The 18,793-nt window shown below is 43.9% G+C and overlaps 1 protein-coding gene across 3 annotated transcripts; it reads right to left on the minus strand.

The window, feature by feature from the left end:
* Nucleotides 1–977: 977 nt before the first annotated feature.
* SIX4 (SIX homeobox 4) lies at nt 978–14,409 on the minus strand. 3 transcript variants are annotated; one of them, XM_045451163.1, is made up of 4 exons: nt 13,413–14,404; nt 12,360–13,204; nt 8,950–9,635; nt 978–5,321 (listed from the first exon to the last, which is right to left on the minus strand). In XM_045451163.1, the coding sequence occupies exons 1-4, from the start codon at nt 13,413–13,415 to the stop codon at nt 4,525–4,527; spliced, it is 2,331 nt and encodes a 776-aa protein (XP_045307119.1). In that variant the 5' UTR covers nt 13,416–14,404; the 3' UTR covers nt 978–4,524. The 3 variants fall into 3 exon arrangements, with proteins under 3 accessions (XP_045307119.1, XP_045307120.1, XP_045307118.1); XM_045451164.1 differs by having other exon boundaries at nt 9,406–9,635; nt 12,360–14,409; XM_045451162.1 differs by lacking the exon at nt 13,413–14,404 and having other exon boundaries at nt 12,360–13,327.
* Nucleotides 14,410–18,793: the final 4,384 nt, after the last annotated feature.

Raw genomic sequence — 18,793 nt, forward strand, 5'->3', positions numbered from 1 at the left:
GAACCAGGAGATCATGACCTGAGCTGAAGTCCGGTGCTTAGCCGACTGAGCCACCCAGGTGCCCCACACTTACTATTTCTTAAGGGAAACAGGAAAAGTGGGATGGAATCATATGCTGAGAAGTCTTGAATGCCCCTTGAGGGGTTTTATTTAGTTTGCTAGATTCTGCAGAGCCACAAATGTTTGGAGTACTTCATTGACCTGTCAAGTGTTCTAAAATATTTGTTTCGTTTAGGTGTTATAAAATGTAATTACTCCACAATGCTCTGATCCTATACTCAGCGAGACACTCTTCGCTGTAACTGGCTTAACTACACAGAACATTACTAAACAAATGAAGTGAATGACAAGAATATAACAAAGTCTAGACATATCTAAAACTAATTTGATGGCTTTAACTAGTTTTGGAATACAATTGTACAGTTGGTCCAATCTCCTTTATCCAAACTCCTCTTCATTTCAGTGTGGAGGCATACAAAATCAGAGGTCATGTAATTTTAAAAGTAGGATCAAACTGTAGCAGGGCCAAGTCATTTACATACTCAGTGGCGCAGTTGTGTCCATAACTTTATGCCAAACCACTGGTGGACCCCACTGCAGTGGAACCAGACTTTGGCTAATGGGAATGCTTTAAAGATGGATTATATCGAGCTCTTCCAGTAAGATTGGGCATGGAAAGGTCTTTGGATCATTGAATTTAATTCCACTATACCTTATAGAGAATGAGGGTCAGATTTTGGAACACCTCAATGAATAAGACACATTCCTTTCCTTTAAGGAAGATGAAATCTAATTTAGCTCTGAGTATGAAGTACAATTAAGTGAATTGCATAATTTTATACAAAGACCAATGGAGATTGTTCTAAAGTGACTTCTATTGTCCTTGTATCTGCCAGCCTATGAAATGTTTGTGTGGGTTTTGTTTTTCCCTCCTGTTCTCTGTTTTTCCAGGGATAAATAACTTTTTAAACACAAGGTATGTATAAATATAAAGTTTATTTAGCATAGTGTTTAGAAAAATAAGTTCACATCATTTCAGAAAACAAATAAAACACTTAATTGTCCAGGCATAAACCCCTATTACAGTACAACATACATACTTTAGATCTCTTTGGTTGGGTAATTAAGCACAGAAATGTTCTGGGACATGCTCTGTGTGCCATCACCTAACAGTGCAGTAGAGACTCTGTTACCCCACCCCATGATATACATTCTGTATAGATTTTCTCTTTGTGTAAGGCACAGTAAAACCATATTGAGTATATAACTGGTCTCCTCTAAACATACAGTACATGCAACAAAAGAACAAAAATTGAGAACCCTGAAAGCCAAGAGAGTCACATGCTACATAATTTTGATTAATAAAATGTACTGTGATATTAAATTAACATGAAATGTATCAACTAGATACAAAGTAACTGTTAGGCTCTATCATCTAAGTTCTAGGAAGACTTTGAAACATCTTTTGTAAAATGTAATTCTTTTCCCCACAAATTTCCTGAATTATTTATGTTTTTCTGATGAGATGATCTGTCAAAAACATTGTAAAAGAATGAAGAACTTCTGGCTATGTACTAATGCACACTTGCCTAACATGTAGCAGGGCAGGCTTCAACACATGCCCAGTAATCCAACTTTTGACATGCAAAATGCAAGGGCATATACAGGGAGATTTAAGGTCAGTGTGCAATTTAACTACGAATTTTTATCTATGGCTATAACGTCTACCTGCCTTTCATGACACAAGAAAGGCACTGAAACGTGTACAATTCAGTCTTTTCATTACTATAAATATACATGAGCTATAAAACACTACAACACAGGTGTTCTTGCTTGATTGAGGAACAAATGCACCTTCTCTTTAATTGATAAAACTGGTCTTTACTAGATGTAACTAAGAGCTAAATGCCAAATTCTGGCGGGTAGAGTGCATAGATAGCCTCACACCAAAAATCCCACAGCCAGCAGCAGGGGTTGGGGTTTGCAGGGAGAGTTTTTACCCTTATTCTGATTCCTCTTTGGGGATCATTTGAGGGTCATTTGCAGCATCTTCAAGCATTGGTTTATGTAAGAGAAATTCTGCCACATGAACTCCAAGGGTTCTGAGACTGGCCCTTGGTATTGCAAAAAACATTTGCAATTCTGTGCAAGGAGATCATGGGGTTTATCTTATTTCATTCACATATGTATGGGCTATACACCAACTGGCCCTTATTTTACTGAAGTATAGAAAAGAACAGTAAGTTCTTTATAATGTGCATTGATTCTTACCTGGTATATTGTGTAGCTACCTGGAGTAATTGTAGGGGTATAATTACATCAAGTTGGGAATATGAATGGGTTTCCTAGGTAAGTCTTAAGTTTTGTGCTATTTTTCCTTTTTCTTAAGGGAAAAAAAGAGGAAGAACTGTGAATAAAACAGAGGCTTATTATATTTTTGGAAGACATATGAAACTTTTCCAGTTATATATAAAATATATATAACTTTTTAAACCTTCCCATCTCCCTGATTAGATGGGTATTTTAAAATAATGAACAGAAAATTCTTAATATCTGCAGCCATCAAGTGGAAAAACATCATTTTCATGTAAACTACACTACAGAACCATATAATTAATCTCAGTAACATGATCAGCACACACTTAAAGAAAAAAAGCTGTATAAGTAGTGATGGAGTGGAAGAGAACTCGAAAACACCTGACTTTGTAAAAAAAAAAAAAAAAAAGACAACTGTAGTTTCAGCAGTTTAAGAACATTCACTAATTCCATAAAGAAGGTGGGATCTGAGTTCTCTAACGAAACAATTGGATAGGGCTCTTCATCTATGCCTGCAAGTTCCATTTGCAATAACAACCAAGGGTAAGTAATCTACGGCCTTTATGCCACATGCTCAGCAGATGGGCACGTAAGAGATCAAGAGTACACTCTTCATTCTGATCCTGAAGACAGCAAGATTGGTAATATCTTTTATGTTCAACAACTTTAAGTCATCTCTGAAGAGATCATTTTCTCACATTTCTTGCTTTGCACACACCAGAGACTTTACTCGCTACATAAATTTGCATCATTCCATCTTGTGTTCAGTCCTGATAAAACCTATAACCACAGCTCACAACATGATCAAGCAAGCTTCTTAAAGAAACCCCAAAAGATCGACCTTTGAACAAGACATGATAATATAGTGCAAATAATAGTTGTATGTCATAATGTAACAACTGATTCAAAACACGTAGAACTAAGTTTCACCAGGACAGAGTTTTGCTCAAGAGAACTTGCGTATTCTTTGTTTAGTTTAAAATAGTTTTTATAGTCTACAGAATTCATTTTACATGGTAATCTAGGATTGGTATTTCATGGTAATGAAAAGCATCAACAATAATTAGTTGTTCATCCATTTACACCATAAACGTACATAATCACATAAGTGAAACTTAAGTTCTTCAGATTTAAAGCAACTTTGTGGTGAAAATAACCCTGTTAGATAGAAAGAGCCATCAGTGCTTCTGTTGACACTTCTGTACCTTAGTAAGAATAATAAAAAGGCCACAAGGTAAAAAGGCACATAGAATTCTATAGAAAAAATATTTAAATGAATCAGAGAGTTGCTAAATAAAGAACAAGATGTGAAAAAAAGTACCAAAATTCCAATATTGGGAGTTAGATTGCCTGTTTCAGTGTTATTAATAATGACCCTAATAGACTCCTGATAAAAATCATTACTTTTAAAATCCTACAAAAAGTAAAACTTTGTTGGAAATAACTATGTTCACTTCCTGTTCAAACAATAAAAATAAATTAAACAGTAAGAAAACATTTTTTCAGTTCATAGTGTCTGAAGTAGAAGAGAAACATATACAGCATAAATAAAATTCACTGTAATTCCTCAAATCCTTGCTTATAGGACTAATATATTTACACTCATACTGAAGTTTGTTTCAGAGTTTTTAGTGGAGTTGCAAACTTTCTCAGCCCCACTGGACTATTAGCAAGCACATTTGGAAATGTGTAGAGACAAACCAAGACTTTCACAAAAATATTGAAAAACAGAAATGTATATATTCAAAAAATAAACCCTTAGAATAGTATGGAGTACCATGTATGCTTCTTAACCTCATCAATGCCCGTGGAGTGAAAGTAAACAAAAATAACCGTACTGTTTCTAATGCCGATGTCAGGTGGACACAGTTTTAAAGAACTATCAAGTTCCATTTAACCTTAGAGTTATATTAAGTCAGCCAAATGACACACTTTGACTTGGTATATTTCATCTTGTTCCTTTGTCTCCATCTATTTAAAAGAGAACATATGTGAACAAAAAGGCTGCAGCAACGCAGTTCTACTCCTGTATATTTAACTGTGATCTTCATGCAGATCAATCTAAAGTCTCTTGAATTCATTTACTCACAAAACTAGTGTTTTCCCTGTAAATGGGAAAATGCCTTATGTCTTCAGGGCTTCGTGAAAAGATCTGCCTGCTGATGCCAAAAAAAAAAAAAAAAAAAGAGAGAAATCAAGAAATCAAGTTTATAAGTCTTGCATATCTTCATCCAATTGGACGGTTTGGAGCTTGGCAAGCTCTTTTTTGTCTGTTTCCAGGTCTTCACAGACAGTCTCAACCATGCCCTCTAGGACATACTTGGATTTTGAGTCCAGCATCATTAAGTTGCTTGTGGCTTTGCCCTCAGAATTTGTTAAGAAATTCTCTTTTATATTAGCTACTGATTGCAGAACTAAACGATGTTCTCTGACGAAATCCTGGTGTACTGCTGGGGAGGGGTGACCCACCTGGTCCTCAGCTGTAGGAACAATTTCCCCAAGGGCGCCCTGGGTCATAGGGACTGACAATAGATCTTGACCAGTAATAAGGGAGCAGTTCTGAAGAGTTGCATAGTTAGTGTTGCTGACAGATGTCACAGTAGATTTGCTTGCCACAGGTGCAGACATTGGCTGGCTATCAGCAATGTCAGGGTTTAGCTCGGTGGGATTTAGCAAGGTAGGGGGAGTCAGGGAAAAATTGTGAGTTGGGGATACATTAACTAATGAGGAGGCCAGGGGATGGAGGCCACTCCCCGAGATATTTTCAGAAGACAGATTTGCATTTATTTGTGCATTCTGATTGACAGGCATCAACTGAGAAAATACCAGGCTCCTCTCCAAGCCCTCCTGTTTAACAGATCCTATAGTCTGGCCTGAATTAGGGACAGTGTATACCACTGCACTGGGAGCAAGAGAGCTCAAGAAAACCTTTCCTTGCTGGACTGTGGTGGACTCACTTGTAAATGTGCTCCCATCTGAAGTGCTTGAATTTACTGAAATGTTGCCTAAAAAAAAAAAAAAGAAAAGAAAAGAAAGTACAGATTATCGCTGATAGAACTGATAGGGAAAGAAAACAAGACTTTTTGACACACACGATTTTTCTCAGGTTCAGTAGAATCACCTTGAGCACTCAAAACTACAGATTCCCAGGCTCTACTCCTGAGACTCTGACTCAGTAAGTCTGAGAACAGGTGTATTTCAAATTCCCTAGTAATGCTGATGACATAGTGGGAGTGAGAAGTACTGGTTTAGAAACAAAGTATGAAAAAAAATGTTTTTCCAAGTTCTAATTTCAGTCAAGTTTCCGGTTCATTATTACCAACTTGATTTCTCTCAATCAGTTGATAGTTGTAGCCAGTTCTGCCAGTCAGAACTAGGAAACACAAATGCAAAATAAAATGCCTTTGTTTGGAACAAGTTCAGTAACTGACATAAATGGAAAAGTAGAAAATAGCCATAAAATGAGTTGCCCTGGGGCTTGAAGTTAACCATATAAACCTGTACAGACACGTTGCAAACTTTCACCAAACTAACCATAAAGTAATATCAAGTCAACAGAACGTTCAAGAGTTCTTTTTTCTTTTGTTATGCCAGTTCTGAATTTTCAGTGTTGCAGCTGATAGGAAGAATTAATGATAATAATAAACTGTACTTTTAAAAACACAGATTAACATGAATAACTAGAGCCAATGCTTCTCTGAAACGTTTATATCTTAAGGCTCTCACTAGAATGGTCTACAGAGACCAGAAACAGGAAAAAACCAAACCAAAACAAAAAACCCCCAAAAACATAAGTAGAATGCTGAGAAGTTCAAAATCAGGTAACTCAGACAATGCAGATGAATTAAAGCCTTCCCCTCCCTCCTATCATCAAATAAAACCCTTTTCTTTTGGAGTCTTTACATAGGCCCAGTGAAATGATGGCAATTATCTTGCCACTGTAAGAAAGGTAGACTTGAGGGAATTTTGTGACAGGATTATTCAGATGGGTTGTTTACCCTGATCTTGAATTAGATGTTCAGTAAATTATTATTTTGAGAAGATAGCCCAACGTTAAAAGTAATTCTCCCAAAACATTTCTCTTCTTGAATTAGAATAATTGTGATTATATTACTACCTGTATTGATAAATAAATGTTACTGGGTTGTTTTTTTATATCTTCCACTTTTTAAGCACCTTAAATGCAAAGGAATATCTTCAAACAAACTAAAACTGTATTTAAACTTTAAATTAAATGTAACCACTAGAAAGTATTTGTCACGGAAATACTGGTGTTAAAAAAAAAACAAAACATTTTTATGTATGTTTGGGTTCTTCCCTAACATGAATGTTTGTTCCAGGCCAAACAAATGAAATGAATCTGACTTAAGTATACTTTAAAATTCTTGTTGGCTGCTAAACTGTAACAAAAAAACATCTGAAATAGATGTTTATTTTGTTATATGTATATATTTGTGAAATTGTTTGCCTGTGTATAGGTGAACAAAACGATAGTTATTTTTTGAGAGAACCATATATGATATGATAGGACATTTCCCCCAACAGCTATTAAATATAAATAAAACAATATCTTTGAATGTGTAGAAATTATAACACACATAAACGAAGGAGGAAAAGCAGATGTGATCTAAAACTTGATATGTAAGTATAACTGCACTTGAATTATAATATATTTAATAATAATTTCAAAATTAGTTAAAAAAATTCAAATGAAACAGGACACAGATGCAAAGTATAACTTTGTAATGATGGTAAGGGAAAAAAAACCACCCTTGTTTTCTCAGATTATGAAGTGAGTAAAAGATAGATATTCTGCTTTTCCATATAAATCCTAACTACTAAAAGATAATCTATCTTGTCTACACATTTTAAGGCAAGGCTGAGTATCTGTTTTTGAGAAAGGCTGAATCCCCAAATGCTTTAAAGAGAATTGCAGTCCACCATTGCTATAAAGGAACGCTGCTTCCTGGACCCATCTGGTTAAACTTATGCCTTTAACTCACCCAGACAGTCCAAGGATTGACAGCTATGTCATTTGATCTTAGCTATTTTAACTGAAAATGCTTCTTCTTATTCATATTAAATGTCCCATTTTAAAAATTAGCTATTAGTTTGTAATAATTTTCTGTGGTAGCATATTTCTAGATTACACGTGAAAAGTATTCCTGCTGTTCTTCTCCCCCAATGTACATACCACACTTTTTGCTCCAACTTTTTGTCTTTAAATTTTTTTTTTTTCAACGTTTATTTTTGGGACAGAGAGAGACAGAGCATGAACGGGGGAGGGGCAGAGAGAGAGGGAGACACAGAATCGGAAACAGGCTCCAGGCTCTGAGCCATCAGCCCAGAGCCTGACGCGGGGCTCGAACTCACGGACCGCAAGATCGTGACCTGGCTGAAGTCGGACGCTTAACCGACTGCGCCACCCAGGCGCCCCTTTTTGTCTTTAAACTGTTATCTACTGTTTGGAAATTTCCTAAAGAGAGAAGAAACCCTGTGGTTTCTTATATTTTTGTTGGAAAGTGATTTAACTTTAATCCTTTCCATAACTTGAAACAACAAAGAAATACATGGTATGCTGCAGGAGTTTTGTGTTTTCCTACCATTTTACCTGAGAATTGATGTTAGAGAAAGTTACTCAACACTTTTTCCATTAATGCCTCAAATAAGCTGAAGTGGGTCATAGTTGTGCATAAATTGAGATTTTTTTGATAAAGCCATTTTACAGGAAGTTGATCTTTAAAGGGAGACAGTTACTTATTTTGCTTTCATAGAAATCTGGACATTCAGATTTGCTTACAGGAAGGCAAACCTGCATTCACATCCCCCACTCCTAAGTTTAAGGCACTATGCAACCTCCATGGCCATTCTCACCATTCGTGTTTCTATGTACAAAAAATGACACAGAGCCATCCAGACTTGCTTCAAGTCAGTGAAGAAGTGGCATAACAGCCTCAGGCTTCCTGAATTCCAGATCAGTGTTCTTCAGCAAACTGCCTTTAGCAAAGCCACAAACATATAAAATAAGGCTAACCCACACATTTGGTGGGGGGTGGGGGGGAGGGAGAGTATACGTGCAGAGCAACAGACACCCTATCACACACTCATCTGGTTTTCCTTTAGGTCTGATAGTTTTAATTATAGGAGGAACATGGATCAAACACAATTGATCCGGCCTTTTTAGCTTGCTCTTCTAAAACACTCCTTGGTCAGATAGAAAATGCTTAGGTAAAGTGTACACATTCGTACCAACTGCTTGACGAATTTTGTGTTCTTAGCACTATTATTAATTTTTAATCTTAAAATGTCAAGCAATGGGTTATTTTGTAAGCACCAACTGACTTATCATATTTCTATAATTGTAGAACTGGCAAGATTTGCTATGAACTGTATTTTTCCATTCAGATGTTAGGAAAATAAAAGCCCATCTCCATGATGCCAGGGAACCAACCAGACTGGATATTACATGGGTGTTGTGAAGAAGGAGAAACAAATCAAGGCTCTTCTGCAGCTGTGGCAGCCAATAAGGTACCTGAGCAGTAACATCAATCTACAGCTCTCACCAAATGTGTCATTTACAGCAGCTGGCTAAAACATTCACTAGTGCATTATGGTACCGAATAAGACTTTTACCTTGTGAAGCTGCTACTGAAACAGAAGGCAGCTGCAGTGGAGAGAATCCAATGCTCCCATTAAGGAACTGGCTGTTTGCTCCGGAATTGGGGATCTGGACAATGCCATACTGGTTAATTTGCACTGGTGTAGTAAAAGTCACCACAGAGCCTCCATCTTGGGAAGCCACTGTTTGAATGCCTTCTCTCTTTACCTCAGTGCTGGGTATCAGCCCTGGGAATGACACAGGGGCACTGGGGCTGTAGGAAGTGGTGGCTGCGGAGTTAGCTGAAGAACTCTGGAGGACTTTGAATTCCTTCACATCCTGGGAGGTAGACCCCAGTATGTCACTCATGGATATACCATTGCTCACAATGTTTGATGCAATTTTTGGTGGGTTCAGTGACACTGTCTGTGTATTTCCCACATTTAATCCATTAAGGATAACTCCATTGGGTCCCTGAATGAAAGAATTACCATTAAGAAAGACAGGTGAAGTACTTGGTACCAAGCTTCCATTCAACAAAACTCCAGAAGAGCTTAATGATATCTTAGCATTTCCAATTTGCTGCATATATACTGGCTCCATGTGACTGGAAAGGCTGAGGTTGGTGACACTATCCGATGAACTGGAGAGTGGATGAGGAGACAAGTCCTCATGGCCCTTGCTGGATTCATCTTCAGTGCTGGGATTGCCATCTGACTCACTGCAGAGAAGGGGAAATCAAGACATTCAGAAGGTCAGAGGGATGACATTCTACCTAGTGCCATTTGTTTAGAAAACCAACCTCTAACCCCATTAAAGGCAATATTTTAGGAAAGCAGAGCAGGAAGTCTTTAGTCTTGTTTAAGTTATAAGGCCTTTCAGCAGATTCTAACCATAAAGACAGAGAACGTGGGAAGATAAACTCTCCTATCCCAATCATTTTACCAATAATAAATTCAGGGAAAGTCCAGAGATCTGGAAGATGTAAATTCAGCTAATAGGATTTTCCTAAGAATTATATATACGTTTTCATAGCACTGAAGTTATTCCTTCCTGTTAAATTATGCTGCTACCTATACCACAGGGGGGGGAAAAACCTCACTAGATGAGGCGGTCAGTCTTTCCTATTAGGAACGCCTTCCCCTCCCTTCAAACCAATTCCGATTAGTGTGATTTTGGAAGTAAATGAAACTGCCGAAGGAGCAGGAGGTGGGAAGTGTTCAGTTTTGTTTGCCAGTTAGTTAACAAGAGATCATTTTCTCACCTGCTCCCAAACTTCTACTCCACCAGACTGACAACTCTCTCATTCAACAAAGTGGCTGTCCTTGATGTAGGAAAGGCACTTTCAACCCAAGAACTGTTATGTGCAGTCGCCTTTGAATCCAAAAGAAGCCATAGGGGCCTATTTAACATACACCATCCAGTGCCCTGGTGAGGTGGGAGGGAAAGGGTGTGGGTCACTCAGCAGCCTTGTAACCATCAGACCCCTTCCCCAGCACCCTCAGTCCTTCTGCTCCAGACAGGACTGGGTTCCTCAGCTCCCCGACTTGGGAGGAAACGCCAAATCCGGGTGAAGGGTGGTGATAGGGTTTCCCATTTGGACTGAGGCTGGGCGGGGTGGGGAGAAAGGGGCAGTTAGCTGCAGTTTGGAAGCTTGGTGCGACTTGGCCCTGTAGAGGATCCCCATCCCTGCAGTGCCCGGCGGTCGGTTCGCTTTCATGCGGAGGGGAGGGGATTACCCGGGCTTTGGGCTGCGGGGCCAGGAGCGCAGAAAGCGCTTTGATTTACGAGCTGAGGCTGAGCCGCCGTCGCCGTCTGCGAGGGTGACTCACCAGGGGTGCGGGTGGGAGGTAGATCCGGAGAGGGGCCTAAACCAGGCAACTGGGCCGGGGGCGGGGGTGTGGGGTTGTGGGGGGGGTGGGGAGGCGCGCAGCCGGCAGAGTGCGGCTGGGGAGAGGAACGCGCCCAGCCGGGGAGCGCAGGCTGCAGGGCAGCTGGCCTGAGCGCCACGCCCGCTCCCCACCCGCTGCCTCTGGCCCCGAGGATTCCGACGGGGCTCCAAGCGATGGGATCCGCGGCCACAAGCAGGCGCGGGGTCACCAACGTGCCTCCTCTGGGTGTCCCCGCAAGTCTGCGGAAGGATGCACGCAGGTTGCAGTGCGCGTTTTGTTTTGGTTACCGGGAGGCACGGCTCGGACACAGCGCCTCCCTCCCTGCCTTGGGCGAGGAGCTCCGGAGCCGTCGGCCCCCGGCGGGGGTGCAGGGACAGGAGCGGCAAGGGCGGGCCGCGGCGGGTGATCACCTTCGCTCGGCCGGGGAGGGCTTCCCGGCTCCCAAATTCCTTCCCTGGGCAGAACCTTCGAGCTGCTTTGGGTTCTTTCTGTCTTATGCCCGCGTGGCTTGGAGACACCATCTCTCCAGGCGACCTTCTCCTTAGTTCGCTCAACAATACACAAAACACTCCAGGTGTCTGACTCGAAAGGACGCACAATAGAAGTGGAAAACCCGATCTTTCCCACCAGTTGGGGTCAAAAACCCTGCCAGTCAAAAAGTTGAAACCCGCCAGGGTGGGCGCTCAAGGAGGTGTGGAGCTGATAGCGCCCCCACCCCTAACCGCTGTCCCAGGAGGGAGCCACGCAGGGTTGGGGGGCCGAGGAAGCAAGCCCTCCAGCCCCACTGCCCCGGCGGCGCTGAAATCCGATCCGAAGGAGTTCAGAATCAGGTTTCAAAACACGGCAGAGCCCAGCCGCACCAACACCCCACGTTGCCGCGGCCACGAAGAGAACCACAGCGGGCAGGGTGAATGATTAACTCTGTCACATAAAACCTCGACGTCCCCAACCCCCCTTCTGAAACGCCAGCCCCCATCGACACTCTCCAGCGTCCAGAGCGGCCACCGCGACCTCCAGCGCAGGCCTGGGGCGGGGAGAGGGGCAGCCGAGCCGCGGAGAGGGCGGTCAAGGAGCGCGTGCACGCGCCGGGACGGTGAGACCCGGTGGAGGTGCAGACCCCGGCCCGCCCTGGCAGCCTCGGTGGGCCTCGGGCGGCAACGAGGGCTGCCTTTCCGGCGCCTACACACTTACACACGCTCCTGCGCCCCTCCAGACCCCGGGAGAGAGTGGCAACTTCAAAGCCAGCGGGATGGGGGTGGGAAACTGGGCGGCAGTGACCAGCCGAGGTGGGGGCGGGGACTGAGACCTAGGCGGGCGACCAGAAACTTCTGGGGGGAGGAGGGGGAGGGGGAGGAGGGAGGTTCCCCCGCCTCTCGCCACCGCCGTTCCCCCCCTTCTCCGGGTCGGGGAGAGGTGGGGGGCGGGGAGAGGTGGGCAGCCGGACCAGGCTGGTGGGGAAGGTAAGCGCCATGTTTGCGAGCACTTGGAGGAAAAGAAAGCTGGGAAGGGGGTGGGGGAGAGGAAGGGGGAGGAGGAGGAAAGTTGGCGCTCACCTTTTGGACTGGGTCTCTGAGGGGTTCCGATCGCGCTGCCGGCGGTTCTTGAACCAGTTGCTGACCTGGGTGAGGGAGAGGCCGGTGATCTTGGCCAGGTGCCGCTTCTCGGCGGGCGAAGGGTAGCGATTCTGCTTGTAGAGCTCCTTGAGCGCGTTGCGCGACTTCTCCTTGAAACAATACACCGTCTCCTCGCCGTCCCAGATGGTGCGGGGCAGGGGGAATTTCCTGCGCAGCCGGTACTTGTCCACGGCGCCCAGTGGCCGGCCGCGGGCTCGCTCGGCCTCGGTGTAGCGCGCCTTGTACCAGAGCTGCTGCAGCAGCGGGTGGTTAGCCGACTCGAAGCTGTGGCTCTCGAGGATGCTGTAGAGCTCGGGGTAGATGCCCTGGTGGAAGGCCACCAGCGCCCGCGCCTTCAGCAGGCTCTCATTGCCACGTAGCAGGTCGCTCTGGGGCAGGGACCACAGGAACCGGGCCAGGCGGTCCAGGTTGCCCCCCTGCTGCAGCGCCTCGCACACGCAGGCGACATGGTCGGGCGAGAAGGCCAGTGGGGTCTGCGCGGCGGCGGCGGCGGCGACGGCGGCCGCGGCGTGGTGGTGCCTGCCCAGAAGTTCCGAGTGGAGTTGTACCTGATCCGCCGCCGCGGCCGCCGCTGCCCCTTCCTCTCCGCTCACCCTGGCGGCGGCGGCCGCGGCGTCCCCCGGCTCCAGGGGGAAAGGGGCTGGAGCCGGGGGGCTCAGCCCCGCTGCCGCCGCCGCGCCCCCCGCCACTTCTCGGGGCGCCTCCTGCCCTTCCGAGGCGCTTTCCATCCCATTCTCCTGCTTGATGTCCGCCGCACTTGCGATCTGCCCGGTGGGGGAGGAAGAGGACATTTTTTGTTGTTTATTTTCCTCCCTCCCTCACTCCCTCGCACTCTTTTCCTCTTTCTTTCCCCCTCTCTTACTCCTCCTTCTTCGTCTCCCTCCCTCCTCCCCCCCTCCGGAAAGCCCACTCCCTCCCGCCCGGTTTCGGCTGGATCTGGCCGATCAGGTTTCCCCCCGGCCACGCAGTCACCATTAAGATAGCTGCTAGAGCAAAGTAGTGTAAAAGGATAGCTGCTTTCTGCCGTTCCCCCAACGTGACTCCTCGGGTTGCTGCATACTATATGGCACTGGCGGCCCGGCCGGCCCGGCCGCGCCACCTCATTGGCTATTTCGCATTCAGAGGGAGGAGGAGACACCGTTTCTATCCCTGTCGATCACCCGCCTCGCACTCCACCCCTTGCCTTTCCTTCTCCCCTGACCCCCAGGCACCTATACCTGAAGGGAAACACCGACATTCTTTTTAGACCGTGCTCCTGGGCGGGAAATTACCTAATGTGGCCTGAAAACTGGACAAGAGACTCTTTCAAAGAGAGTCCTTAGGATTCCAGCGGGAGGATTAATTGTGTGGCCTTAAGGTCCGGACGCCAAACTCTTAACAAAGAGACCACCGTCAAGCATCCAGGTGACAAAATTTCAAAGGAGACAATTCAGAAGCTTCTCTATGTCCCTAGTCCCCTTTCCCTCCCTTTGAGAGATGTCTTTGTCAAGGATTTTGTATTCAAAAGGGTCCAAAATAGAATGTCACTAGGGAATGTTCCCAGGGGGAAACATTTATGGTAAATTAAAAAGGGGAAAGTGCTTGAAAATCTTAAAATAAGCTGTATAAATAGCCCACGGAGGAGACAAAAACAAGAAGACTTCAAAAAGCATTTAACCTTGACTCACCTGGAGAGCTGGCAACACAACTGTGTTGAATACGGTGCAACTAAGCATATAGAGTATTGAATCGGTGTGCTTAGCTCAGTGAGTAGGGTAAGGTGGAAGAGACTTAAGCCTTAGATTGTTATAAAGCATGAACATTTAAGTATTCTGTATGAACAGATTTTCTGTAAGTGTGTGTATAGTTCTCTGAAGGTGATACTCCTCCATTCTAAGTGCAGGTGTCTCCCAGATCAGTGCAGGATCAGCAGCCCTTTCAACAGCATAGACAGATGGAAGGCTGCCCTCTGGTTTGAGGTGAAATGCCTGGGGGTGGAGTCGACTGCTGTTCGCAGTTATGTCTCTGTCTTGGTTTGCATGAGGTCTTAACTCAAAAAAGGATGAACCCACCTCTGCTTCTGTGATCTCTGTGGGTCAGTTAGGTCCACCTGCTGATGCTCTTTCTCAAAATCCAACACTTTAATGACATCATCCTAACATCATCCTTCACCGTGGCCTTGTGTTGTTTCTGCTTCCCAATTACCCAAAACTGCCTATTTCGGCATATTATAAAGCAGCTGTTTAGCTTACCTGCTGTCATGATCAACTCGGTGAGGTTTTCTTTTTCGTGGACAGGCTGCATTTTATTGCTGGTCAACCAAGATGTCATTTGATTTTGGACTTGACTTGCTTTTGTACTACCCTGATGAAGCCAGCACTGATGTCTCTGGTTGATTTGCAATTCATAGTCATAGAAAAGACCATGTGTTTTCACCCCATTGGAAATATCCAGTTAGGTATCCAGCTTTAGGACAATATCCGAGGTACATAGCTTCCTTGAATTTTAAAAAATATGCTTTTTGTTTTAGAATAATTTTGACTTACAGAAAACTCACAAAAAAGTATAGAGAGTTCCCACCTACTCTTTACCCGGTTTTCCCTAATGTTAACATTTGAGATTACAATGATATATTTCTCCAAACAAATTAACATTGGTGCAATATTATTAACTAAACTGTAGACTTTCTTTGGATTCACCAATTTTTCCATTGATGTCTGTCTTCTATTTCATAATCCAATCCAGAATACCACATGGCATTTTGCTCCTTGAATTGTTAAAGCATATTTATCGGAGCAAAGTAGACAGGATATAGTATGGTTTAGTGGAAAAAATGTGGACTTGGGGATCAGCTAGCTAGACATAGGTTTAATCCCAGTTCTGCCATTTATTAGCGACTTGAGTATAAAAAGTGCCTGGGATTGCTGTGAGGATTAAATGAGATAAGATGTGCCGTAAAGCAACTGGCATGTAATTAATCTCTGCTAAATGTTTGTTATCTTCTTCCTGATAGTGCAAAGTAGTAAACTTTTCAGTTTTATGTATCTAATGAAAATTCATTTGACTATATTATAGGGCGATCCAAGGTCAGGTCATAGGAATCTTCTTCAGGCTTATTATCAACTAAATATAGTTCATTTATTTGGAAAACTATGTATTGGGTTTTTGCATGTCTTCTGAGTGTGTCCTTTGCTTCCAGAGCACCAAGTGCAATAGATTATGTAGAAGCAGCAGTGGCCTTTATGAATTTGCAGCCTATAGCTACATTGGTATTCTATAGCTCCAGGAGGAGATTCCTGTAGAACCAGAAGTGAAATGCAACACCGGGCTCTGGATTCCTTTAGCAGGCTAAGCCCCAGGCTCATTCTGGCAGCAATTCAAAGTGGGACCGGAAGTCCTGGACTCAAACTTTGGAATGGAACACCAGACTTCAGGGTGTATGGAGTTCATCTCAGAGCACTGGTTTCAAATGATTTGTAAAATTGATGAATACTTCTACTTCCTTTGTCTGCCATGCTGTAAACACTGAGTCTGCAGTACTGATGTGCAGCCTAAAGCAGTGTTGTGATTTGGGAAAACAATTGAGGCTGGGCTTGTGTGAAGGTGAAAACCAACCTGCTTGTTTCCGTATCTTTGCCTTCCTGCCTGAAGGTAGTGATGAGAGCATATGGAAATCTTTTGCCATTTTAGTCTATTGAAGAAAATCTGGCTCAGCACAAAATTTTACACTTTGCTGAAATATATTTTATGGTGTTGCCACCAAGAGCAGAGATGTTCTTTTTCAAGGCTGACTTTGGCCGCCTTAATAGGCAGATAGATAAAGGGAAGGCCTACATAACTGTGTTTTGGTAGGTTCTTCCTATTTCCAAAGCTTATGTACTGGTACTGTTGAGGAACTAGGTTGCAAAGTAATCTCCCAGGTACCGGAGATGTTCTATTGTTATTTAGTTATCAATGGGTGATGATATGTAGTCAACATTTCTGAAGGATCATTCATTTGACAAATATTTATGGAGTCCTGATTAATAACAGGTATTGCATTAGGTACTGAAGGATAGCAAGATGAATATATTGAGGTCTCTGACTCTGAGGAGCTTAAAATATGGTGGGAGAGATAAGACACATCCATTAGGAAATACAACAGAGAGTATGGGAGTGGTGAGGATAAAGAGACTAATTTTGGGAGGCCAAGGGCAATGGGGAATGGATTTTTAGCTGGGCCTTTAAGGACAAGAATTTTGAGAGGACAAGGATAGAGCTCACTAGAGGAAGATTGAATGAAATGAGTAAAGCATGGAGCCATGAAGGTATGTGGTATATTTCTGAATATATTGAGTAATTCAGCATGTCTGTGTTACGGGGTTTATGTAATTGTGTGGTGGGAGATTAGCTTAAAGGGCAGGTTGGAGACGGATTATGAAGGTCTTTGAATGGAACGCTCAGTTTGCAGTGGTGCTCACGGTGGTTTGTGTACACAGTAGTCCGTGTGTAATATCATGGTCATGGGTGATTAGCCCAGGGATGGACACTTTCCCCAAACCAAAACATTCAGAATCCTCTTCTGGGGTTTTTCAAATTTTCATGAAGAAATAAAGTTAAGGCTGGGAGAGGGAGCCTTGGATATAATGCTTGGGACTTAGTAACCTAGCTATCTGCCTGTGGAGGATGCAGATGAGCAGTAGGTAGGAGGGGACCTAGTGAGTCTCATGGGTGGTAGTGGAGGGAGAAGAGCCTGGCAGAGACTGAGTGAGTGCCAGGTTCTAGTCATCTCCCAGGTGTAGCAGCATTCTTGCCGTTTTTGTGGTGATATGGATTTCCCCGAGGAGCCAGAAAGGCCGCTTGGACTGGACTCAGCAGAAGGATGAATTTATTGGAACATAATATCAAACAACGTGAAAAACAGGAATACAACTGGTTGTGCTTAGAGACCTGCTGTCTCATTTCACCTGCCTCTTTCAAGTTAGTCTTTCCAAGGGGCTTTCCCCAGAAAGTTGGAACCAGGGCTCCCCGTAGTTCTTAATTCACACTTTCTAGCCCTGTTAAAGAGGTTCTACTGTTTTCCCTTTACTGCCAGTTTGAAAAATCTGGAGGATCTCTGGTTGTGCCAGTAAGGGTTATGTGTCAACCCCTAGGCCAGAGAGTCCGGATTGTGATTAGCAGGCACATTAAGAACCACTGAAGCCTGTGGGGGATGAGTTGTTTTCCATAAGAAGGGGGAGGGATGCTATCTTTAGTCTTGAGACAAAACCATAAATGTCCCCTAAGGATGGGGAAAGCCCAGCCTGGGTCCTTGGGGCTGGGAAAGAGGGTCTGCAAGAGAGAAACACTGCCCCAAGGAGGTAGAATCTATTGAGATGGGAATGCTAGAGGAAGAGCAGATTTGGGAAGAGAAATAATGGGCCAGTTGGTCCACTGTTGGGATGCTGCTTTTTTTTTTTTTTTTAAATATTTGTTTATTTTTTGGGAGAGCGCAAGCGGGGGGGGGTGCAGAGAGAGGGGGACAGAAGATCTGAAGCGGGCTCTGGGCTGACAGGCTGATGGCAGCTAGCCCGATGTGGGGCTCGAACTCCTGAACCGGAAGATCATGACCTGAGCCAAAGCCGGGCATTCAACCAGCTGGGCTACCCAGGTGCCTCATGGGATGCTGCTGTTTTAAGACATGTAGGAAACCTGATTGTTTAGTGGGTTTTACAAAGACTGACGTTCCATTTGAATCCAAATTCAGGTGCTGTCAGGGCTTTCCTTTTTTTTTTTTTTTTTTAACGTTTTATCCATTTTTGAGACAGAAAGAGACAGAGCATGAACGGGGGAGGGGAAGAGAGAGAGGGAGACACAGAATCGGAAGCAGGTTCCAGGCTCTGAGCCATTAGCCCAGAGCCCGACGCTTGGCTCGAACCCATGGACCGGGAGATCCTGACCTGAGCTGAAGTCGGACGCTTAACCGACTGAGCCACCCAGGCGCCCCCAGGCTTTCCTCTTGAAAGCCTTCTGATCATTCTATGTTCGTGGACCCCACGAGTAATAATGGTATACATTTCAGAGTTTCTATTATGTACGAGGCATTGTAGTAGTGTCTTCATATAAGTACCTGTCAGGTAATTTAATCATTACAGCAACCCTGTGAAGCGTATTAAGTGGAAGAAAGTAACTGAGGTAAGGGAGGATAAGAAATTTGGCTGAAAAACCAGTCTGATTTAAGCGAAGGCCAGGTTCTTCCCATTTCATTGCTTCTTTTATTATTTTTATTTATTTAAAAAAATTTTTTTTTCAACGTTTATTTATTTTTGGGACAGAGAGAGACAGGGCATGAACGGGGGAGGGGCAGAGAGAGAGGGAGACACAGAATCAGAAACAGGCTCCAGGCTCTGAGCCAT

Source organism: Leopardus geoffroyi, chromosome B3 (assembly GCF_018350155.1).
Source record: "Leopardus geoffroyi isolate Oge1 chromosome B3, O.geoffroyi_Oge1_pat1.0, whole genome shotgun sequence".
Classification (NCBI taxonomy): Eukaryota; Metazoa; Chordata; class Mammalia; order Carnivora; family Felidae; genus Leopardus; species Leopardus geoffroyi.

Excerpts from the sequence above, each read along its gene's own strand:
- SIX4 (XM_045451162.1), bottom strand. The coding sequence starts at position 13,231 with ATGTCCTCTTCCTCCCCCACCGGGCAGATCGCAAGTGCGGCGGACATC. Across the intron at positions 9,636-12,359 it reads TCAGAGACCCAGTCCAAAAG|TGAGTCAGATGGCAATCCCA; the intron begins GTGAGCGCCAAC and ends CCTTCTCTGCAG. Across the intron at positions 5,322-8,949 it reads TTCAGTAGCAGCTTCACAAG|GCAACATTTCAGTAAATTCA; the intron begins GTAAAAGTCTTA and ends TTTTTTTTTTAG.